The sequence below is a fragment of the Enhydra lutris genome, unplaced genomic scaffold (genome assembly GCF_002288905.1).
Source record: "Enhydra lutris kenyoni isolate GAN:26980312 unplaced genomic scaffold, ASM228890v2 scaffoldscaffold32, whole genome shotgun sequence".
NCBI lineage: Eukaryota > Metazoa > Chordata > Mammalia > Carnivora > Mustelidae > Enhydra > Enhydra lutris.
In genome coordinates this window covers 21,618,563-21,644,892 of record NW_019154116.1, presented here as the reverse complement: position 1 = coordinate 21,644,892, position 26,330 = coordinate 21,618,563, and the positions used below count along the sequence as shown (strand labels likewise).

The 26,330-nt window shown below is 32.9% G+C and overlaps 1 protein-coding gene across 2 annotated transcripts in view; it reads left to right on the top strand.

The window, feature by feature from the left end:
• The window catches only part of LOC111153433 (cadherin 9), a 138,550-nt gene that overhangs the window by 97,570 nt on the left and 14,650 nt on the right, over nt 1-26,330 (top strand). The window contains exons 3-7 of one of the 2 annotated variants that reach the window (XM_022512446.1): nt 5,927-6,221; nt 14,169-14,288; nt 14,873-15,040; nt 17,269-17,456; nt 18,405-18,658. In XM_022512446.1, coding sequence (XP_022368154.1) covers nt 5,927-6,221; nt 14,169-14,288; nt 14,873-15,040; nt 17,269-17,456; nt 18,405-18,658 — 1,025 coding nt within the window. The remainder of the gene's footprint in view (nt 1-5,926; nt 6,222-14,168; nt 14,289-14,872; nt 15,041-17,268; nt 17,457-18,404; nt 18,659-26,330) is intronic. The other variant, XM_022512448.1, reaches the window with a different exon arrangement.

The window sequence follows — 26,330 nt, the reverse complement described above, 5'->3', positions numbered from 1 at the left end:
AGACCGAAAGACTAACAGGATGAATGTTTGGGCATGTACTGGGGACATTCCTCAAGGGGACTTCAGCATATCTTTCATTCAAAGGGTCTGGGTCTGTAAACCGGTTCAAGTCTGGGGACGGACTAAGGCATCATGACACTGTTTTTACTGTTCAAGTTAGTCTTTTGTTTTCTTGACCTTCAACTTTTCTGCTTTTACAGATCACATGAGAATTTAGTAGACTTCCTATCTATTGCACTTCTAGGAACACCATGATCAACTAGCCAATGTCTCAGTGAGTCTGATTATTCTGACCACTGCTTTGACTCTGCTATCCTTTACGGTAATCCTGCTACCTTCCTTCAGGCATCTGAGTACTGCCACTTGACCCCAGACACTCTGGGATCCAGTTACTCCCACTACATTTAGGTGTCCCATTTCAGTGACTGCATAGCTTCCCAGGGTAAGCTCTGGCCTATAGAGAGGAATGATCGCAGAGCTCTTCAATGATGCTGGATTCCCGCACAAATTTATTTCTCCCAGTAGTGGTAGGTTTATTTTATGGACCCTTTCAGCGTGGGTGTATATGTCTTAAAACATTGCAGGCATAATTTAAATGTTTAGCTTATTTTGAGGGCACTTTTTTTTTTTTCCAAATTTCTTAAAAACAAGTAACTGTTTTGGTAGCCTGCAACCATGATGCTGTTGATACTGTACAAAAATGATACTACTGGAAAATAACAGCATTTCAAAACATTATCTAGGATTTATTGTGTTATCAGGGTTTCATTCAAGTTTAGAAGAGGCAAGTACGTTCCTTCCAGGGAGGGAGGACTACTTGGTACATTGAGAGCTAAAGAAAATAACTATATTTGGGTACTCATATTTCTTTAGGAATTTTATGTGGCCTTTGTTCTATAACAGATAAGCAGTATTCATAACATTACTACTTTATTTTGTTTTCATTGATCCTATAAAATTGTTGAGTTTCAGGTTCATGTATAAGAGGTTATTTATAGTTAGGTTATGGTACAATAGATTTTATTATTGATTTCTATCAACTCTAAATGTATAATTTAAAATTAATAATGTACATGACTAAAAACCCCAGTATTTTACAATAGTATTTTTTTTGTTTTTTTCTTAACTTGCATCAGAAAATAAGTATTGTGAATTTTCATTCTCAAAATGGAATTGTATAAAGTCCTGCTTTAAAATGTGTGATTTGGGGGTGCCTGGGTAGCTCAGTGGGTTAAAGCCTCTGCCTTTAGCTCAGGTCATAATCCCAGGGTCCTGGGATCGAGCCCCACATTGGGCTCTCTGCTCAGCAGGCAGCCTGCTTTCTCCTCTCACTCTGCCTCCTTCTCTGTGATCTCTGTCAAATAAATAAATAAAATCTGTAAAAAAAATAAAATAAAATAAAATGTGTGGTTTTATGTAACATAATTCTTTTAAAATGGCATTTAAATGAGTACATATAAAATATCATAGCAGGAATTAGAACAGGTAGGTTAAGACATAAATCTAAATTATAATCATTTTAATGTATGAATGACTAAAATAATATCATTTTGTTGCAAGTATTTTATTTAATTAAAATTCAAAACATACTTATTCTGAAAATCTTGTAAAATTCAGTATTTTCAGATAATGTACTTAATCTGAAAACCTGTACCTAATTTAATTTCTCTCTGGACCCCATATTCAGTCCCAGCAGCACAATTTTCCTACGGAATTTTCCTTGAAATATTTAAAATAAATTATAAAATCCTTCAGAGAAAAGTGTTGTGATTATGATTACCATGCTGGTTAAATATTTTTCCAGACTTCAAAATACTTTAAATGAAGAGAGAATGTTTGAAAAGTGAATGGTTTCCACAGGTATTTGAATATAAGTAAGATAGAAAAATATATCTCCCACACCTACCACTCTTGCAGCCAATACATAACCTACAAGAAGAAAGATCTCTTCCTGCTCCAGCAACAACACACTAACCACCACTTGCAGCCAATGAGAAACTGTCACAACCTCAAATTCTTATTCTTCTCCAACAGACTTTGTTTTAAAACAACCTTCCTTGATTTCCTCCTTAACTTAATAAAAGCTGAATTTCCCTTTGTCTCCTCAGATTTGCCTATGGCTTGCCATAGTTTGCTTGTCCTGAATTAGAGTTCCTCTGCTAGTCCCAAATACATTAATTTTGGTAATAAAGTAACCGGCTATTTTTTTAGGTTGACATACTATCATTATGTTAAATACATAGAAAACTGATAAGGAAGTATACAGAAAAATTAAAAATAATTTTGATTCGTGTTATGTATGTAAAACTTCCATTTGACATTTTTTCTCAAGTTTTAATTTAAATTGTAGTTCAGTTAACTTGCAGTGTAATATTAGTCTCAGTTTTAGAATTTAGTGATTCAATACTTTCATAAAATACCAGATGTTCATCACAACAATTGCCCTCCTTAACCCCCATTTTACCCCTCCCCTCATCCACCTCCCCTCTGGTAACCGTTAGTTAGTTCCTTATAGTTAAGCATCTGTTTCTTGGCTTTCCTCTCTTTCCCCCTCCATGTTCTTTTATGTTATTCATTAAATTCCACATGTGAATGAAATCATATGGTACACACACACCCACATCTTCTTTATCCATTTAGCAGTCTATGGACATTTGGGCTCTCCCTATTATTTCGTTATTGCAGATAATCTTCCTCTAAACATCAGGGTGCATGTATCCCTATAAGTCAGTATTTTTGTATTCTTTGGGTAAATACCTGATAGTGCAATTGGTGGATCATAGGATAGTTCTATTTTTAACTTTTTGAGGAAACTCCATACTGTTTTCCAGAGTGGCTGTGCCAGTTTACATTCCCACCTATATTACAAGAGGGCTCCCGTTTCTTCACAGCCTCACCAATGCCTGTTGTTTCTTGTGTTGTTGATTTTACCCATTGTGACAGATGTGAGGTGATATCTCATTGTAATTTTGATTTGTATTTCCCTGTTGATGAGCAATGTGGAGCATTTTTCATGTGTCTGCTAGCCATCTGTATGTCTTCGTTGGAAAAATGTCTATTCATATCATCTGCCTATTTTTAAATTGGATTTTTTGTTCTTTGGGTGTTGAGTTGTAAGTTCTTAATGCATTTTGGATACTAACCCTTTATCAGAAATGGCATTTACAATTATCTTTTCTCCCATTTCAAAGGTTGCTTTGTAGTTTTACTTATTGTTTCCTTCACCATACAGAAGCTTTTTAGTTTGATGAAGTCACCATAGTTTACTTTTGCTTTTGTTTCCCTCGCCTCAGGAGACACATCTAGTAAGAAGTTGCTAGAGGAAATGTCAAAGAAGTTACTTCCTATGTTTTCCTCTAGGATTTTTATGGTTTTAGGTTTTTCATCCATTATGAATTATTTTATGTATGGTGTAGAATGCTGTCCAGTTAAAATTCTTCTGCATGTTGCTGTCCAGTTTTCTCAACACCATCTATTGAAGACTGTCTTTTTCCCATTGGGTATTCTTGACTTCTTATTTGAAGATTAATTGACCATACAGTTGTGTGTTCATTTCTGGGTTTTCTATTCTGTTCCATTGATATATGTGTCTATTTTTGTGCTGGTACCATATTATTTTGATTACTACAGCTTTGTAATATAACTCAAAATCTAGAATTGTGATTTCTCCAGTTTTGCTTTTCTTTTTCAAGGCTTCTTTAGCTATTGGAGTTGTTTATGGTTCCATGAAAAGTTTAGGATTGCTTGCTCAAGCTCTGTGAAAAATGCTGGTGGTATTTTGATAGGGATTACGTTAAATGTATATAGATTGCTTTGGATAGTATAGACATTTTAACAATATTTTTTCTTTCAATCTGTGAGCATGGAATGCCCTTCCATTTTTATGTCATCTTCAATGAAATCCTAATAATTTAAAAGAAAAATATCAATCTTTCTCTTTTATATTTTACAGTTTAGTAGGCATGGTAAATAATTTCACCAAATGTGTAAGTATCATGATAGGGCACTGAAATGTGCTTTGTAATTACACAGCTGGCATATCTGTTCTAGTCTAGAGAATCTGTTCTAATCTAGAGAACCAGAGAATCAGATAGGGCACTGAAATGTGCTTTGTAATTACACAGTTGGCATATCTGTTCTAATCTAGAGAATCAGAGAAGTACATAAAAGACTTATGTACTCTGTAATAGTACAGATATGCCAGTAGATATGACTGGCATAGATATATGCCAATAGAACAGATAAAAGCCTATTTTAAGTGAGTTGTGATAAATATTTAGATAGGAAACAAAGCAGAGAAGGGGAAGAGTATTAAAGGGTAAGAGGAAAATACGCAAACATCAAGTATGAAAGCTGAAACAGGCCCTCTGAAAATGAAGAAGATAGTAGAAGGCAAAATGATACAATTGGTCTGTACAGAATGATAATGAAGTGGGTAAAGGTGGCAGAGATGCCTCTGAAGATGAGGATGAAATTATGGAAGATGTATAAATAAGGTGGTAGAGTCCAAACAACTAGAACAATAATAAAAATGAAGATTATTTTTAAAAGAATACTATGTCCTTTTAATAGAATAAGTTTAGGTTAAACACATATACAGTGTGCCCAATATAACACAAAAATTTGCATGAGACTAACCCAGCTTTGTAAGACTTCAGATTCATGTTTCTGTTGCACCATAACTTATTGAAGAATTTTACATTAAGAGGTAACATGACCAGACTTTTAATGTAAAAAATCACCTTCTTTAGAATGGAAAATTGTCTGGAGTAGAGCAACTGGGGAGGCAGACGTCCATTAGGAGATTACTACAGTGGTCCAGATAAGACATCATGGAAGACAAAACCAGGTGACAGCCACAGAGATGGAGACATACAGATGAGTGGGAAAGAGATTTCAGAGAAAAGACTGCATTTGATTATTTTAGCATTGGGATTAAAAGTAAAGAGGAATAAAATATGAATCACAACTTTGTTATTTTGGCTACTATAAAAAACACTAAATAGTCAAATAATTCAAAGATGGAATGGGACATCAAAGAAATAGGTGAATGTAATGGGAATTGTGAGTATATGATGAAAGACAACATACAGGGATAGGCTAGTTAAGAATCAAGTTTCAGAATAGTGTTAGATTTGAAAAAAAAGTTAAGATCTTTTCTAATTCCTAAATTTCTGTGATTTATGATCTATTTGTTTTAAGTACTCAATGGACAGCCTCCTTTTAAGATAGGTACGTATCAGAAGAAGAAAGATAATTTATGAAAAAAAAATATATATGGCCAGTGGAAAAGCCCTGTTTTTTTGGTATCAATTGGATTTTAAATATGCCTATAAATATGTCGACTTCCAAAAAATGTGAGAACATTATGTTTGAAAGTGTACTTTCCCGAAGTCATACAGAGAAGAATCTTTGAAATTAAAATTAAAATTCTCTCTCTGTTTGATGTCTCTGAAGACAGAGCCTCTGATTCTACAAATAATATCATACTGAAAGGAGGTAAAATTAGTTTACAATTATGGTGGTATTCTAAACTTATCAACAAAAGTTCAAAATGTCTCACATCATCTCTTTGAGTTGAATGATGTTAAATGTAATCAGGAGTATATCTACCCCAGTTCTAATTTATGGATCTTTTTTTCTTGTTTATATACATCTTTGAACCATTCAAAACTTTGTTTCAAAAGATATATTCATTTTATCTTACTTTAAATTTAGCCCCTTATGATGTGTAAATATAGTTATTTAAAATTTTTGAGAGTGATAAAACTGAAATGTTTAGTATTCTCACACTGAAACTTAAGATAACCATTGTAATCATTGTTTCGTGATATTATGGAGATCCATTGATATGTGCCAAAATTAATTTTTTTCTGTAATAACAATGCATGTATTTATAGAACTTTTCTTTTCTGCCTCTCTGAAGCTTCACACTGACCAAGATAAAGGAGATGGAAATTTAAAATACATATTAACAGGAGATGGGGCTGGCAGTCTATTCGTTATAGATGAAAATACAGGAGATATTCATGCTGCAAAGAAACTAGACAGAGAAGAAAAATCCCTATATATTCTTCGTGCCAAGGCTATAGACAGAAAGACTGGGCGGCAGGTGGAACCTGAATCTGAATTTATTATTAAGATCCATGATATCAATGACAACGAACCAAAATTCACAAAAGACTTATACATTGCCAGTGTTCCTGAAATGTCTGGAGTCGGTAGGTATATGTTATTCCACTTAACGTCTTTGTTTGTTTGCTAAGGTGATTATTACGGACATACGGTTAACGTATGTAGCCCCTTCCCAGACAAGAATTATATATAACTGAGGTACTCAATAAACATGTTGATTGAAAAAAAAGTTATATATATCTGAAGACTACTATTGAAACTATCTCACTTCTAATTATTTTCAATTTTAAATATTTTAGTAATTCCTGCTATGTTGTAACTTATACCTAAAATGATATCTAAAAATATGATCTAAAAATATGATGACTGAGAACAGTTATTCCATTGCATTTCAAACAACATCTTTACCTTTATTCAACTGCCATTCAAATGGCAGTCAAACTGAATGTATTTTCGCCTGAAATAAAAAAGGGATATCAAATAGTGTCAGCAGTTTTGGAAAGTTTTGGACAGTTTTGCTTGCATTATTTTGCATAACAACTAACCTTGCATTTGACAAATTTCTTTTGATCATCTCATTTGATCACTGAAAGAACTTCATGTGGAAGGCATGGGAAATAGAACTTTAAATCCCCATTCTGTTAATTAGGAACTCAGGATTCTGAAAGATTAAGTAACTGAATTAAAATCAAATAACCTAGTAGCATAATAACAATATGCCAAGTCTTTTAATGTTATTTTAGCTGAGTTCCACTACTGAATAATATTTTATTATGCAAACTGAAAAAATTGTTTCATTTTTAAGGGTCCTCATAATTTTAAATACTATTTGTTATTATGCAATTTTTACCTGCATGTGAAGTTTAGATTTGTTAATGAGATAAGAATTAAGTCATAACATGTTAAAAAAGAAGTGATATAAACTTACTATAATATCCAAATTATACAACCAATTTTCAAAATTTGATAGTTTAGTTGAATATTATTTCATAATTAGTTTTTAGTGATTAACTTTGAAATTATTATAATTAATCATGTTTCAGTCTAAAATGGTTTCTTTATGAGGAAAACCAAACTTATATCTACCTTTACTGAGTTAATGATACAAAATTATTTCTTTTTTTTTTTTTTTAAGATTTTATTTATTTATTTAACAGACAGAGATCACAAGTAGTCAGAGAGGCAGGCAGAGAGAGAGAGGAGGAAGCAGGCTCCCTGCTGAGCAGAGAGCCCGATGTGGGGCTCGATCCCAGGACCCTGGGATCATGACCTGAGCCGAAGGCAGAGGCTTTAATCCACTGAGCCACCCAGGCGCCCCCAAAATTATTTCTTAACTATGTGTGTCATCTAGCCAGAAGAACCAGGGGTTTGTAAAGAAGTTATTTCCTCTCAATGCAATTGAAATCTCATCTATCTGAGAAAAGTTCAGTTCAACTGCCTTTTCAGATATTCATTCTAATAATATGAAAGGGAGTTATCAGATTAGACAGGAATCCTATGAAATCAGAAAGCCTAAGATGAAATATGAGTGGTTGTGTTTTCTTTAACATTTTAAAATATCTGCTAGCCTGGTATAGTTCCATGGAAAGTACTGGATAGTTCATATAGGTCGACCAGTGGGCTGAGGTAGGTATGTATCATGATCCCTTAATGGCTTATATTTGAGATGAAGATACATTAAATTTATACCCTCTATTTCAACTTCCTATTGATGAGTATTCTAAAGTAGTTTGGTTTCCTGGTTAAGACACTTTAACTTTTATAAAACATTATTGTTTATTCTGTTTGTATGTTATTTTCCCAGATATTTTTTTAAAGATTTTATTTATTTATTTATTTGAGAGGGAGAGAGATTGAGAGGAAGAGAGTTAGAGAGTGTGAGCAGGTGGAAGAACACAGGGGGAATGAGAAGAAAAGGGAAAGAATCCCAAGCAGATTCTGCACTGAAGGATTGGACTCCATCTCATGATTCTGAGACCATCATCTGAGCCAAAACCAAGAGTCGGATGCCTAACCGGCTGAGCCACCCAGCATCCCTACTTTGTCAGATATTTTGACACTTAATAGTACAAAAGCTTTCATTTATCCTTCTGGAAATAGATTTTATATACCTATAGGAATAAAAAGTAGAACTTTGATGACAGGTATTTGACTATGACACATTTTGATAATAACTTAGATTTGAATAACTTCTAAATTTTTCAAAGAATTACCTCATTTTAAAAACCAGAATATTTACTTATCAGACTGTTAATACTGAAAGTCAAATAACCTGTATTTTCCCCATATTATTTTGTGCTGTTTAATGGAATATTATCTCTCTACTCTGTGTATTCCTATCATTTACCTAATTCAAATATATTATATTTCATTGCTTTATTAATATTTATCAAGTATGTAATTAAGAGTAGCACTGGAATAAGTACTTGAATATTTTATTAAAAATAAAAGACTTAAGTTATTCAATACCCATAATAATATACAGAATACATAAGTTTATACATGGAAGAAGGCCTGCAGATTACCTTTTCCAAAAAGCCCTTCCTGTAAGGCAATCTATATTTCATTTATATAAACTTTAAATTCTGGGCAGTACAATTTCTGGTTATTGCAAGCCTTAAAAATGAGAATTTAGGTCCTTGTCAATGGCACTTCCTCTGTGTCTACAATTCCAACAAAACTGAAAAGAAGAAGAAACATATAGAAGGTAGCTATATTGCTCTGGTTGCAGCTTTTCATATCAATAAAAGAAGATTTAAAAACTACCAGTAAATCTTGGGGCATCTGGGGGGCCCATGTGGTTAAGTGTTGACCCTTGGTTTTGGCTCAGGTCACGATCTCAGGATCCTGGGTTGGAGCCCTGTGATGGGAGCTGCACTCAGCTCAGAGTTGGCTTAAGAGTCATTCTCTCTCTCTCTCTCAAATAAATAAATAAATAAAATCATAATAATAAATAAATAAAAACTACAGGTAAATCTTGATCCTATTTATGGAAGATAGTTATTATTATTACTAAGATTGGCATCACTGCATTAATTTCTTCCTGTTTGACCCACAGACAGACTTCATATGTGTGATTATTTTTAAATATCAATGCATATATTATACACAAATACACACACACATACACACGCACAAAAGATACCATATTACCCCTCTTCTAATAAATAAGTAAAAATCAGCTCAAAAGAGGTAAACTGACTTGCCCCAAAACACACAATTTATTACTATAACAGTTATAAAAAGAGAAAAATAAAAGGTTAATAAAAAGCAGGGAAAACGAGATAATTTTAATGCCTTAGTATTTTCCTCACTCTAAAATACTTGTGCTTATTATGGAAAACTTCTAATTTTGTGAGATTCTTAGTAATTCCTCAAAAGAATCAGTTTTCTTTTTTAATTTAAATTCAGTTAGTCAGGGGCCTGGGTGGCTCAGTGGGTTAAAGCTTTTGCCTTCAGCTCAGGTCATGACCCCAGGGTCCTGGGATCCAGCCCCACATCAGGCTCTCTGCTCAGCAGGAAGCCTGCTTCCCCCTCTCTAACTGCTTGTCTCTCTACCTACTTGTGATCTCTGTCTGTCAAATAAGTAAATAAATAAAATCTTTAAAAAAATTTCAATTAGCCAACATATGATACATCATTAATTTTTGGTATAGTGTTCATTGATTCATTAGCTGCATAAAATGCCCAGCGGTCATAATATCACATGCCCTCCTTAATGTCCATCACCCAGTTAGTTACCCCACAGCATTTTTTCTTATTTTATTCTTTTAATTCAAATGCCCTTATCAATAAAGTTAAATCCTGAAACAGAAAGGGGAGTGACTGCATTTTACATTAAGATTTTAGATCTACTAATGTGTAAAACATCTAAATAAAAGGTCTATTAATTATACATATAAATAAAATATATATTCATATTATATATATATTTATGTATATAAATAATACATTATATATATATATATATAATATATATATTTTATCAGAGGGGGAAACGAACCATGAGACACTGCGGACTCTGAGAAACAAACTGAGGGTTTTAGAGGAGAGGGGGTGGAAGATTGGGTGAGCCTGGTGGTGGGTATTAAGGAGGTCACATACTACATGGAGCACTGGGTATGGTACATAAAGAATGAATTTTGGAAAACTGAAAAAATAAAATTAAAAAATATATATCTTTTAAATTATATTTTTGTATATAACTCTGTTTAAAGGAAAATTAATATTAACTCAGTATAATTTTGTAGATGTAATTGTCTCTGTTTTTACCTATACAAAAAACTAAATGGTGATACTTGAGAACTTTTTCAAGCTGTGTGTAACCCATATACTAAGAGTTAAAGCCCATACATAATCAAATAATAAAGAATGCTTCTTGATATCCTCCAATGTTCTCCTCCATATCGTCCCCTTCCCTATTTATTTTTGTCCTAATTGTGTCCTTTTTGTTCCTGTCTCACCAACTCCTTTCCTTGTTTATTTATCCCTCTACCCCTGCTTCTGTCAAAACCGCATGCCATATTCCATTGTTTCTCAGAATCACATGCTTCTCTCCTTTTCAAAAGTTAAAATCAAATGATTCCAATTGTTGAAATCTGAAATGCATTAGCATTTTCTCATCAGAACACATAAACTGGACAATATATAAGGATATATAATGAAGGAAAATGAGATACACTGATTTAAATATTTATATTTAAATATATTTAAATATCAAATATTTATGGCAGATTCCATAGATATTCTTTTTATTTTTTGTGGTCATCATACGTCGATTAAAGATTATCTATCACCCTTCCATATCTGCATGCATTCATCTTCATCTAGGCAATGTCCTACTGTGTAAATTTGCGGGGTTTGATGCATACTTTCTCATAGACTGGGTATTTCCCAAAACCAGTCTTTCAAAAACTTACCCAGTTCGCCTTCACACCATCTCCTCAACAAGAAATCCCTCTGTAAATTTTCTCAAATCACACATAGAACTCACCAATGAATCCCTTATGACTTAATCCAAGCCACTAAGCGTTCATTGCCTGTGGATTCAAGAATGTACCTAATCATAGCCAAATGCCAGACAAGCCCTTTAGTGAAGTAGTTAGAATACTGCTTCTTTCCTCAGACTGTCTAGATTAATCTCTATCACCTTTTCTATCACCTTCTATCCCTTATCACCTTATAGATGTGTGGCCATGAGCAGCAACCTCTCTATGTCTCAAGGCCTTCATCTCATGCATCTCCTGAGAATAAAGTAATCATGTAAATTAAGGGCTGAATATTCTGCCTAGCCTACCTTAAGTGTTCTGTAAATGTTCATTCTTTTTTTTTTTTTTTTTTTTTTTTTTTTTTTTGTAAATGTTCATTCTTATTATGACTTTCTGCTAGAAACTGTGCTGGGCTTCAAAGATAAAATGTTGAATAAAATAGACATGGCCCCTGCCTTTGGGGAGTTTACACACAGGACAAAGCCTACAAATAACAAATACAATAAATTTGTCATTCAGGCTTCACTCTAAGTTATTTTTTAAATCTTTGTTTAATGTAAAAGTAAAACACTTATTTTAAATTATTTGAGAATAAATGAAAATTATAAGTATTTCAGAAAATTCAGAGGGATATAAAAATCACAATCTTTTAATCCATCTTTATAATAAACACAATTATAAAATCTATGCATTTTATATATATATATATAAATAGAAACTACTTTCTAATTTTATTACTAAATAGTATTAACTGTGCAATAAGTTCATGAAAAAAATACAACCTATGAAATAAATACAGTATCTATTCCCTAAAGTCCAACACACTAGGTATTTCTATTTTCTTATTCTACCATTAGAAATATCACAATAATATGCTGTCAGTGTTCATCAGTGTTTAACAGCATTCCTAATCATTACCATGATTCTAAGGGAAGGGACAGTACTAGTACTATATGAGTGTTTAACATTTTAGTCACATTCCAAGACTGATTTTTATTCTTTAGATTAAGTTTTTTGTCTTTCTTAGGTCAAGTATTTTTGGATATGTTCTAAGATCACATACCCACAATAAAAGCAAACAACAGAAAACAAATTTAACAACAAAACATACTATTAAAAGTGTCAAAAGGTATAGAGGAGTATTTTTACCTGTTTTCACTATGAAGTGACATCCACAGTAAAAGAAAAATGAAACTGGTAGCAAAATACATGTCATGAAATTGATGAATTAACCACCTGTATTTAGCATATTGATTACACTGAATAATTCATATTTCAAATAATCCTCAACTATGAAAACAATTCTTATTCTAACGAACATATGTTCACATAGGTTTATGTAAAAAATTCAATATAAATCAGAAAACCACTTTAGTTTAACTTCTTAATGTTATTGTGGGGAGGTGGAGATCACTTTATTACTTCTGCTTTGACCAGGCTAAGATGGGAGGGGGTGTTTTTTAAATAACAAAGGAGAACAGCTAGGATCCCCTGAGTAAGTCACAGTATGTCCTCACACAGGATGTACCAAGTCCAGTTCAAGGCCTCAAGAGAAAGAGCTCAAGTTCTCTTGTTAATTAATTTTGAAAAAACCATAAAAAGACTGCTGCAAAATTCATGCGTTAGTATTCAGATACATTGATGGGAAATGAGGTGTTAGTTTAATCTTAATGTACAATTACTTAATTTTTAGGCTTTGCATAAGCATATACATGCACATTTTGAGAAACATTCACTACAAGTCAAAGAGACAAGCTCTGAGTGTGTAACATATGAGATGTTCAAGTAGGAGACACAGCCAAGATGGAACTTGCCCTGTGCTAAGGAATTTTAAAATCTATGTAAGAATCAGAGTCAAACTTTGGAAAACTTACATGTAGTATACTAGAAAATGTCATATAAACTCATTTTGCCCAAGGGATACATAGTAGGCTTTAGTTAATAGTAGTTTTACAATCATACTTTGAATCTTTATAGTAATTAGGGAGATATTAGAAAAGCCCATTACTTTAAGCTCCTGAAATTAGCACTTAAAAAATCCTTTTATCTTTTAAAGACAATTTATGATAAAGTAAAAAGAGAATGGTTTAAGTTTTATAAAATAAAATTAAACAGATATTAGTATTAAATTACAGTCTTGTATGTGACAGAACTGTATACTTTCTTAATTTTGAGGGGAAGTATCTACTAATTTCATTATGTGCAGCAAATAATAGGTAGCATACCAATAAATACAAACATATATGACTTTGGTAACTACATTTTATAGGGAGACACAGATGCTTAATAATCATTTATATCTCAAGCACACAAAAATTACAGGTCAATTTTATGTCAGTTTGTTTTTATTAAAATAGGGCCCCTCTATTTTTTTATTCTATTTACAATATACAGTTAACTTACCAGAGCAAGAAGCAGCCTGAGTGTTACCAATGCTGGTTTTATCTTCGAATACACATTTTCAGTTAGCAGTAACTGCATTAATTGAAAATTGCATGTGCATTGTATTCAGTGAAAAATGTTTCCTTACAGTATTTTTGATCAACTAAAAGTACAGGGCATTTGTTTCATTATGTTCATTTTTATGATAAAATAGTTTGCTGATTTTTTGGGGCGCCTGGGTGGCTCAGTGGATTGGGCCGCTGCCTTCGGCTCAGGTCATGATCCCAGGTCCTGGGTTCGAGCCCCACATCGGGCTTTCTGCTCAGCAGGGAGCCTGCTTCCTTCTCTCTCTCTGCCTGCTTCTCTGCCTACTTGTGATTTCTCTCTGTCAAATAAATAAATAAAATCTTTAAAAAAAAAAAAAAATAGTTTGCTGATTTTTTTTCAGATAGCTCAAACCATAAAATTAAGGGATATTGAAATTTTTAAAAAGGAATGAAAAAGAAAAGTGTGGGTTTTTTGAGGCAGCATCCCTTAAAAAAATTTGTTTAAATATATACCATTGTCTCTAACACACCACACGACTAGCAGTAATTTTTCAGAAAGACAGTTTTCAAAGTTGGAAGTATTTAGGTGTTTGTGTTTGGGTGGGGATTCGTGTAGGTACATCAGTTATACAAGTGACGGCGACAGATGCAGATGATGCCAACTATGGGAACAGTGCCAAAGTGGTCTACAGCATACTGCAAGGACAGCCATATTTCTCAGTGGACCCAGAATCAGGTAATAACCTTTAAGACTTGGTCTCTTTCTCACGTTATAATACATCTGGATGCACAATTATAGATTTTCCTGTATTTTAAAAGCTATTGATTCAGCACCATGCTTTCATTTATTCCCTACAGGTATTCCATGGAAATAAAAGCAAATTTCATATTATTTATGTAGATTATTTGAACTGTTAGCTTTTGAGACTATTACTTACTGAATTTAAATTCATGACACCAAATCCAAAACTTCAAAGATTTAGCACTTTGCGTGTCATAGGAAATACTCAAAACCCAAGGAATGTGACGATCATCAAAATCAAGCACGCTTATTAATCTGAAGATTTCTGGATGAAGTTAATTTTCTTAATCAAAAAGATAATTAAATTGATTTAGCAAACTCATTCCCTGTACAACAGCCAGTGGAAGATTTCTTTCTGTTCTGTCAATTACAATTTAATATTTATGGATTTCATACGTTTAGGTACACCAACTTTTTATCTATTTGTTATGACGAACTTCTGTAAAATAGATCTTGCATAGGTTAATCTTGAAACTCAATTATTGAATTGTAAAATATTTGTCTACTTTCTCTAAAAGGCATAATAAAAACTGCACTACCAGACATGAGCAGAGAAAATAAAGAGCAGTACCAAGTGGTTATACAAGCCAAAGACATGGGCGGCCAGATGGGAGGCCTTTCTGGAACCACCACAGTAAACATCACTCTGACGGATGTCAACAACAATCCTCCTCGATTTCCCCAGAGTAAGGAAGGTTTTATTTATCTCATGTTGGAAGCCTACTCCAACGCACTATGAACAGAGGCTAATACTTGTACGAGTATTTTCACTATTAGTTTATGAAGAAAGGCAAATCCACAACCAGTCCCCCTGACAAAATATCACAATTTCCAAAAATTGATTTCCCAATATTCACTATGATCATCCAATCTTTTTCTTATATCTTTTATGGTTCATAGTGTGGACTCTCACTTCTGACTGCCTGGTTTCAAATTCATGTCTGTCACTTGTCTTATCGGTTATCTTATCTGTATATAAGAATAATACACTCTTATTTATTTATTTACTTATTTATTTTTTATTACATACAGCTGATTCTAAAACACACACTCAATGTTTTAAAGTCTCCGAAATCAGATACTATATCAAAATCAAGGCAATTCGGGTTTAATTGGCAGGATTTGTTTTTCTAAATGGCTCGTTGAATTATGGCATATCTTAGTTCTGATGTCATCAAGACATGTTAAAGTTTGCTAATATCTGTTACATATTTATAAAGATTAAATTAGTCAATACCCCTTTAATCATCACCATTTTAGGCATGTATGTTAAACCATAGATGCTTTCCATGCCATGAGTTCCCATAAAAACAGATTCTAATCCTTTGCTGGGAATGTTTCCTTTTTGCAGTGAATAAAAATATAAAGGGCCCTATTTTTGAAATGTTCAATGAAAGGGTCTCAAATTTAAACTTATGATACTGAATCCAATACATGAGAGTATTTTCCAAACTAGCCAAATTTAAAACATTTGATGATTCAACTTTGGATGTTTGACATATACATCCGATAAATGTTTTTAAAAAGTTTGCTAAGGATATAAATAATAAGCTTAATTATCATAAATCTACACTTCACATTCAGTTTCCTTAAATATAAACTGAAAGAGTATGACTTGAATTCTCAAATGGTTTGCCACTCTATAATTCCATGATCTATTATATCTTAGCAAAAGGTGTAGAACTATTATAGTAATAATAAAAACATTTAAGAACTAGCCATGGAGTAAACATATTAAGGACATAATTTCATTTAATTCTCATTTAAAAAAAAACAAAAAACAAAAAAAAAAAAACCCCTGTGAGCTAATTCCTGTCATTATCACCCTATTCTTATAGAAATCAAGGGTTAGAGAATTGAACTTGCCCAGTAGTAAGAATTCCAATGCAGGCAGTTGTATTTGGAAGTCCTTCTTTATCACCAAGAAAATTGGGAAGAATATAGACTTTGAAGTCGGAGAGACTTAGTTATTAATCCTGCGTTTCTCAATTTCATAGGATGATTTCCTTGAGCCTTATCCTTGAAGATCATGTACCTACTACCTTGGTCTTATGAGGACTAGTGTTAGAATTAAATAAATTAATATAGAGAGCCTTTCCTTATGCAGAGTTCAGCACATATTAAATGTTTAAAAACATGGTGGGTATTATGGAGGGCACGTATTGCATGGAGCACTGGTTGTGGTGCATAAACAATGAATTCTGTTACGCTGAAAAGAAATTAAAAAAAAACATTTAAAAACAATTCTAACTTTCGTTAACTCTTTTTGTAACTTTTTCTCATTGTCTTTTGAATATAAAGTCACAAACTAAAATCCTTTCAAGGACAGCACAATGCAATATAATGACTGGCTGAAAACTATAGGAAATAGAAACATTCATATACCACTTAAAGGTGTTAAGAATCAAAATAAGAAGGCAGGGAGGGAGGGAGGGAAAAAGGAAGACAGGAAGGAAGGAAAGTTCCTGTGTATGGATTTAACTTTCTATCCCTGACTTAGGATAGAAGAATAAGTCCATGTTTTTGAAGTAATTTAAAGAAAAATACAGGTAAAATATATATAATGATAATATTGAAGGCTCTAGATATGTAGTAAATGGTCAGTTTTCTAGCCCTCTTGAGCAAAAGTTCTGGATTCTAATAACATGTCTACCATCTACTTTCTAAATAACCTTGGAACATTCACTTAATCCTGAACTTTTATTTCTCATTTACAAAATGACAGTGTTCTGCCTTTATGAATTATTTTTCCAACTTAATAAACCTATAATTTTTGACAGTTTACAATTCCAATTCAATACGATGAAAACCTCTCCCAATTTAAAGTTAATTTACTGAAGTAAAAAAGGCAGAGGAAAGAAGACTTTTGTTATCTAAAGACGAAATATCAAAACATCTCTGATTTAATTTTCAGGTACGTATCAATTTAATTCTCCCGAGTCTGTACCTCTTGGAACCCATCTTGGAAGGATAAAAGCCAATGACCCTGATGTGGGGGAAAATGCTGAGATGGAATACAGCATTGCTGAAGGAGATGGAGCAGACATGTTTGATGTCATCACTGACAAGGATACACAGGAAGGGATTATAACTGTCAAACAGGTTTCTTTACGCTGTCTTCATTTTTTCATTGAGCGCTTACAGTTTATTTTTGCTTTTCAGTTAAGGGAAGAAAAGCCTAGGATTTATTTTTCCCATCCTTTACACACTGTCCAGTTTTCATAGAAGTGGGCATGGTTGTAGTTTCATATCAAATAAGTAAACCAACTTCATCACTGACACTTAAAAAGTGATACAAAACCTTAACTGCTTATAGTAGACGATCAAACTAGGATTAGATAGCCTCAAAAGTACTTATTTTACATTTTCTGTGGCCCCAAAAATAGGCATGCAGCCATAACTTTACTTCATGTACTTTTCAAAATATTTAAATTAGCCTCCTTAAATTGATGAAACCTGAAGATGCTGCATGTTTTTTATGTTGGATGCAGTGTGAGAGAATATTATGAAACTTTACATACTATAATCCAGAGAAATGTGGATTAAATTCTAATTTCTTGATTTTTCTGTTTTCATTCATATCTTGCTTTCCATAGTGTTCAGATTAATGAAATATGGTTTTCTTTCTAAAATAACGGTTTTAGATATGTTGGAACTAAGGAAGCAATTTATATGAATAGTTTGCTGAATCTCTACTTTTTTTTCTATATTTTCTCTGATTTTAACTTTGTATAACTTTGATAATAATAATAAATAATCAATATGTCCATTAGATAATACATTTTGCCTGTGACCATCAAAATGTGAAATGCATTACCAAGTGGGAATTGATCTTAATGTACATACCATTATATTCAGTTACCCTCTATGAATAAGTGTAAGACAAAACAAAAAATTACTGATTTATTTGATATACCTCAAAAGCAATAATTGAGGAAGTTTTTTAACCACACTTACTGGTACCATTAACAGAGCCGGTTATTACATTTTAATATTGTCTTCCATTGTCATGTCTGCTATATCATACTAATTTTTCTTATTTAACATCAGAATTTAGATTTTGAAAACAAAATGCTGTACACTTTAAGAGTGGATGCAAGTAACACTCACCCGGATCCACGATTCCTACACCTGGGACCGTTCAAAGACACAGCGGTGGTCAAAATATCTGTGCAAGATGTAGATGAGCCTCCTGTGTTCAGTAAACTTTTCTACTTGATAGAAGTAGATGAAGATGTGAAGGAGGGCAGCATTATTGGACAGGTTACAGCATATGACCCAGATGCCATGAACAATTTAATAAAGTAAGTATTTTGTAAAACTTTAAGTCGGCAGAAAAATAATCATCTTTTCACTATTTATAAGCATGTGTGGGAAAAAAAAATGATGCTGTACTATGTATGACCAAGTACAGTAACAAGACTAAACACTTCCATACCACCAAATCTTAGCTGGACTGCCTTCTAAGTGATTTTATTGCGTTTGACTCATCACTTTACAAGGTAGATCCGATTATTATACCTGTCTGCAGGTGATAAGATTAAGGTACTAAGCATTTAAATAACCTGCCAAACAATTAGTGGGTGGCAAAGCTGGGTTTGAGAATCAGGCCATCTGGCTCCAGAGTCCATGACTTTAATCCTTTAGCTACTGTGATTCTTATCTCATTGTCTTTCTTGGAGAAATTGTAGTCCAATAATAAGTGATCTAAACAAATAAATCAGAAGAACATTGTTCTAGAAATGTTATGAAGAGGTAATTTGAAAATGTTGGAAAATCTTTTTTGTTTGTTTATACACTATGTTTTTTTTAACTTTTTATTTAAATTCTAGTCAGTTAACATACAGTGCAATACTGGTGTCTCCTTTAAAAACAGTTACTCAGCATACCATTTATTAAAATTTTGGGAAAAAATAGTATGTCAATTATATTCTAATAATAACAGAGAATTAGTAAAGAAAAAAATGATATTTGAGAATTGCAAACATTAAAATTAATATGGTATTATGAAGTACAGTGTAATACTTTACCCAAGTTTAAAATTGTATTAACCTTTTCAAAACTTTCAAATATTCCGCAATCTTAAGTGATTACTACGTGTGGTTTTTAAAGGGAATGCAAATATAGTTATAAATGGATAGGCTGGGTGGGTGAAGATGGGTAGCTATATCCAACTGTGGCATTAAATTCATGATACCAGACCATCACACATTTTGCCCATCCCTTCCTCTGTAAAGTTACTGTTACCATTTATTGAGCACTTACTATAAGCTAGAGAGTCTAAAGAGATTTATATTTATTAGCTCAGTTAAGGCTCACCATAACTTTATTAGGCAGGTATAATTGTTATCGCCCAAATTTTATACAAGAATAAATTGAGATGCGAAGGGTTAAAGGACACACAGTACACAAACAAACAGACTGAGGATTCAAACTATTGTTGATCCGAATGCATAGCCAGTTCTTTGGCAGACATACCCTTCTTTCTTAATGACCTGTTTACTAATTAGAGATAATTAATATAATGTTCCTCATTTGTAGACTAATTGGACTGACTTCAGTTATACAAGGCAGATCCCTCAGAGACAAAATTATGCAAAAGGCAAAACAGGGTTTTTGTCCCTCAAAATTTGGTCTAGTTTCCTTTCATTTTTCCCATTGCCCACAATAGGGAATTTCATAAGCTCCAACTATAGACATGTTAACTTAGAAAATTACAGCCTTTTTATTCTTTTTAAACACATGTATTGAGGTATTACTGACTAACAATAAACTGCACAACTTTAATTTGTATGATTTGATCAACTTTTGTATATTCATATACCCACTAAAACATCAGCAAAATCAAGATAATGAACATATATCTTACCCCCCAAGTTTGCTCATGTACTTTTTAATACCTCCCTCCCAAACTTCCTAAAACCCATCCTCCAACCCCCAGGCAGACACTGATCAGGTTTCTGTCGATATAGATTAGATTAGATTAGATTGGGTTTTCTTGAATTTGTACAAACACAATCATAAAGTATTCTCTGTTGTCTAACTTGTTTTACTTACATAACTATATTGAGATTTTTCCATGTTGTTATGTGCATTAATAGTTTATCCCTCCTACTGCTGAAAAGTATTCCATTGTTCAGAGATGCCACAATTTTTTGCTTATCTGTTCACTGATCAGTTTGGAGTTGTTTCAAACACTTGGATATTGCAATACCTTTATATACATTTGTATTTTAGTATATATGCAAACATTTGTGCGTCAGAATTTGCATAGTTACATGTTTTTCACTTTTCTTGAGTAAATACCTATTAGAGTTATGACTGGACCATAAAAAGTAAGCCTTTTTAATCGCAGCCATTCGAATAGGTGTATAATAGTGTCTTATTGGTTATGTGACCAACGATGTTGAACATTTTCTGTGCGCTTAAGGTGCCACTCATACGTGTTCTCTGATGAAGTATTTATTCACTACTTGCTTAGATTTTACTGTTACTTCTTTATTATCGATTTGGAGATACCTACACACACATACCTACACATGCACCCACTTCACACAATGGATACAAGTCCTTTATCAGATATGTGATTTACAAATATTTTCTCTCAGTTAGTGCCCTGTATTTACATTCCCATAAACTTTCAAAACTCTCAATTTTGACAACATCTAATTTATTAACTTTTAATTTATGGATTGAGATTTTAGTGCCTTATATACAAAACATCTGCCTGATTCCAGAATTCTTATTCCATGTTTTCTTCTGGAAGATTACTGTTTTCAGTATTATATTTACATCTATGATTTATTTTAAGTTAATTTTCTATTGTATGAGGTATGGATCAAAGTTCTTTTGCTTTTTAGTATATGGATCCCCAACGTTTCTAGCATCATGAGTTGCAAAAACTATTCTTGTCACTGAATAGCCTTCCCACCATTGTTAAAATTCAATTGCACATGTATATATGGGTCTAAGTCTGGACTCTCTCTTCTATTCCAATTATGTATTTATCTATGTTTGCAAAATCACAGTTTTCTGTACCTTTATAAAAAGTCTTGATATTAAATAATATTTGTCATTTAACTTTTTTTTTTCTTTTCTAAGTTTGGTAATTCCAGGTCCTTTTTATTTTCATATATCAACTGCTACAAAATTTTGATTTCAGTTGTGTTAAGTGTGTAGAGTAATGTACACAGAATTGATGCCATCCTAATGATACTTAATCTATTAACCCAAAAGAATATATTTTCTCTCCTTATAGAGGGATTTTTTTCAGCTGTGTTTTGTGGTTTTTTATGTCTACAAAAAACATTTTTTATATTTCTTTTTATTGCTTTATTGCACTGGCAAAAACCTCCAAAACGATGTTAAGAAGAAGTAATAAGAGCAGAAATCCTTCCCTTCTACCTTGTCTTATGAAGAAATCATTTAGTCTTTCATCATTCAGTGGGACGCCATCTGCAGGGTCAATTTATTCTATTCCTTTTGTTCTAAGTATTTTTATCAGGAACAGAGTTTGGATTTTGTCAAATGGTATTTTCTATGTTTACTGAGATGGCCATATAGTAAAATGATGTATTATTTGATTTATTTTTTAAATATTGAACAAGCTCTGTATTATTGGGATAAAAGCCACTTAGCCGCATTATACTATAATCATTATACACTGTTGAATTCAGTTTACTGAAGTTTAAAAATAATTTTGCACCTATTTTTACGGGGACCTTATTTTACAGTCTGGTTTTCATGTAATGTCAGTTTGGGTTTGGCGTCAGGGTAATACTGTCTCACACAACGCAGTCGATAAGTATAAGACGCTCTTTTAATTTTTTTGAAGAGTTTGCATAGAATTGACATTATTTTTCCTTAAACATTTAGCGGAATTTAAAAGCAAAGGACTGCATTATCTTTCTTATATGAGTTATAGCTACAAATTCTGTTTCCTTAGTAGTTGTAAGGCTCTTCAGGTTTTCTTAATTCTTACATGACCTGGTTTGGCTTTTTTCCCCCCTTTTCTTTATCATTCAGGGAATTTTTTAATTTCATCACGGTTGAAAAAAGTTGTTCATAATATTTATATTATCCTTTTGATACCCTAGTAATGATAGCCATTAGTGATATTGTTAATTTGTAGCTACTTTCTTTCTTTTGTTGGCCAGCGTGACTAGACTTTTTAGTTGATTGATTTTCTCAAGGAACAAGTTATATTGGTTTCTCAATAGTTTGTTTTCTCTTTTTTGCTCCGATCTTCATTCTTTTTTTCTGCTTACATTGAGTTTCATTTGCTCTTTTTGTCTATGTCTTTGAGAGGTCATTGATTTGAGACCTGCTATTGTTCTCATATGTGCATTTTAGTGATAAATAAATTTCCCTCTAGGTACACCTTTGATGTGTTGTTGGTTTTTGTACCAATACAATAAAAATTTTGCATTGTCCTTAATGTTTATTTTTCTCTTCTTGTCAGTTGTGTCACAGGATGCTTTTAGCTTCTGTCACTGGTTTTAGCAATTGGATTATGATGTAACTTTCTATAATATACTTCAACTATTTTGTACTTGAAGTTTATAAAGCTTCCTGAATCTGAGATTTTTATGGCTTTCCTCAAACTTGGAAAAGTTTCCAGCAAGTCCCTTTAATATTTTTTGCACTATATTCTTCTCTTTAAGGGCATTTAATTATAATTATGCTAGGTCTCCTATATGTGCAATACAGTGCACGGGTGCTGTTTATCTTCTTTTTTTCCCTTTTAGCCATTTTAAATCGTTCCCATTCATCTTCATCTTCACGTTTATTAATCTTTTTCTCTTTCAATAACTAACCTGCTTTAATCTCATCTAGAGTATTTTTTCATTTCGTAGATTATAATCTCTTCTCTGGAAGAGTTATTTCTGGGTTGTTTTCGATTGACAGATTTTTCCTGGCAGTCATATTTTCTTGTTTTTTTGCATGCCTGTAATTTTTGACTTGATGACAAACACTGTGGTTTTACTGTGTTTAGTGTTAAGTAGCTTTGCGTTTTTTTTTTTTTTTAGCTTCGTGTCTTCATATATACTCTTGAGCTGCATTCAGATGTGTTTAATTTTTTTCATTTATTTGAGAGATAGCATGAGTGAGAGAGAGAGAGAGAGAGAGAGGAGAGAATGAGTCCGCACAAGCAGGGGGAGGAGGAGGGGCAGAGGGAGAGGCAAACACCCCGCTGAGCAGGATCCTGGGATCATGACCTGAGCCAAAGGCAGATGCTCAACCGCTTAACTGAGCCGTCCAGGCACCCCTCAGATGTGTGTTTAAATTACTCACAACATCTCAATCTTTTGGACCTGGCTTTTGTGCTTTATTAGCAGCCCTTTTTCTAGACCTAATTTTGCCCCGTAAATCAAGTAAGACCTTCCTGGGTAGTCTACCAAAGCCCCATGAGTTACGAATTTCTCCTCTTCGTTGGTGGAAACAGAACTATTCCCAGTAACATGCCAGTTCATAGTTTTGCTCCCTCCTAATCCTTGTGATTGATTACTTCTATTGTTTCAACTTTAGCTGTATCCAAATATGTTCTGATCAGAACTTAGCTGAAAACTTGAGTTATATTTTCTTCAGATTTTAGTAGTTCCCGCTTTGTGGAGCTCTCTCCCATGAATTACTCAGCCTTTCAAATTCTAGACACTTAGTCCTCTACATGGACTATCAGCTTGAACGCAGGAGATTGACAGACTCCATCTGGGATCTCATTTCCTGTATTATTGTCTGGAACCTCTCCCTGGCAGCAAACTCGGAAGTTTTATGGATCACATCCTCTCTCTTTTCTCTGGGATTATTGTCATTGTTCGCTGGTGTGTAATCCTTCAGAAATAATTTTCATTTAGTTTCATATATTTCATTTAGTGTTAGTGGTGTGTCTGTGTGTGTGTGTGCGCGCGCGCGCACGTGTGTAGGGGGGGACTAGTAAATCCATTCCTTGTTATTTTACAGTTGCTAAAAAGGGACATTCAAAATATTTTTAAAACATGTTTTTAGTTATATAATTTAGTCACTCTTGCATAGGAAGTTTTGTAGTGAAGAAGACATCTATTAAATTGTTCTCTCAATAGATACTTCAGTGGTATTTTACTCTACTTTTACTAGGTATTGAAAGTTTCCATTTATCAATCACCTAACTAACTTTAGTAAGTAGAGATCATTATAATATACATATAGGTTTATGTATTTTTATTAATTGTAAATATTTGATAATGCCATTAACCTTCTCAATAAACTTCTATTGTATAGATAACACACTATTGTGTAGGGGATACATGATTGCTGGAAATTTGGTTGCAGTCTATCAATCTATATATATCATATATATATATAATGTATATATGTATACATATATATGGATTAGATATAGATACAGATTGATACAGATACAGATATAGAAATAGATATGGATACATAATCCACCCAGTCTATACAGATATATCCCTTTCTATATCTGGAATTTCCTCAGGATAAGGATAGGCTGGTTCCTGTTTATATAAAGAAATATGCACACACACACACACAAAACCTTTAGATATCTTACTACACTGTGAGAAACTAGCAATAATTCAACAAGGAGACAACATGTAATATGTGACACTTTCGTTTGCTCCTATAGAATTTAGAAGGAGGATTGATCCCCACAGCAGAAATGGGCCACGATAAGCAACATGCAGAAATATTTTCCAGGGAAATCTTAGGAACTATTTCTCACCCACCAGTAAATCTGTTCATCAAACATATTTTCTGAAATACATCTGCCGCTTGCAACATGAGATTATGATTACAATTAGCAGCTGTTGTCAGCTCTGCTTCACCTCATTAGTAATCATGGATTTCCCAAGTTATAGGGTTGATTATAGCTTTACAGGTTCTGAAAGAACATGTTGTCTCATTTCACACCTATTTTATGCTCAACATATTTAAAGTTCATCAAATTTTAGAAGAAATTTTTTCTACCGCAGTCAAACTGAGAAGTAAGTACACAAAAAACTTGCTGGAAAGAAATGCTTTTATGCTTTAATAAATGTACATGATTCTGCCCTAAACTGAAATGAGTGAATAAATGGATGTTTGTATGGGTGTGTGTGTGTGTGTATGTGTCAGTGTTCCTCTAATATTCTAATACTTTGATTTTATTAGAGAGAGTAAAATAATATTCATTTATTTAAAAATCATGATTATTTAAAAATCATGCCATTAATTTGAAAAAAAATTTGAACTATTGCTCAATATTGAGCAACTTTTGAGCAACTATTTTGAGCAACTATTTCTCAATAGTTGAGCTCAGTAGTTGCTAAAATTTGAGCAACTGTTGCTCAAATATTGCTACTATATAGTCACATTCTCTTTTTGAAGAGCAATGAAAGTTTCATAGTTCATATATAGAAAACACATTTCTGGAATGCAGTAGCTGGAAAGGAAAGAGCAAATTAATAGCGTAATAATACTGACTTAGTGGGTGGAAGATGTACGTGGCATTCAGTAAAGGAAGAGAAGTACTACCCCTGACACATTTCTGCATACTACTGATTTGTTCTGGTGTTTGCAATTTAATTTACGTATTTTATTGTGATAGATGAAAATACAGAGATCTGATATGTGTTGGATTCTTAGCGGTAGAACATGAAAAATGAAAAGCAAACAAACTGAAGCACAGTTCAGCTTCCACAGGGTCAGTTCTCTTGTGCTCTTTCGCATTTATTTGCTATTTCTGCAGATCTTGTGTTTCACTTAAGAAGTTATGCCAGCAGCCTTTTTTTTGTTTAACTAACTGATCAAAATTAAATGTAAGGAGATGAATAAAATAGTATTGTTTTAATAGGCCATCTGCTGGAATATGAAGATAGCTTTGTCCTTGTTGTTTATCCTGTGTTGTTTATCAAGCTCTTTCTGGTCATCTGCAGTAATCCAGTGTATTTATTACTAATAGGTAAACCAGAATGTCCCATTCTGTGTTGAAAACAG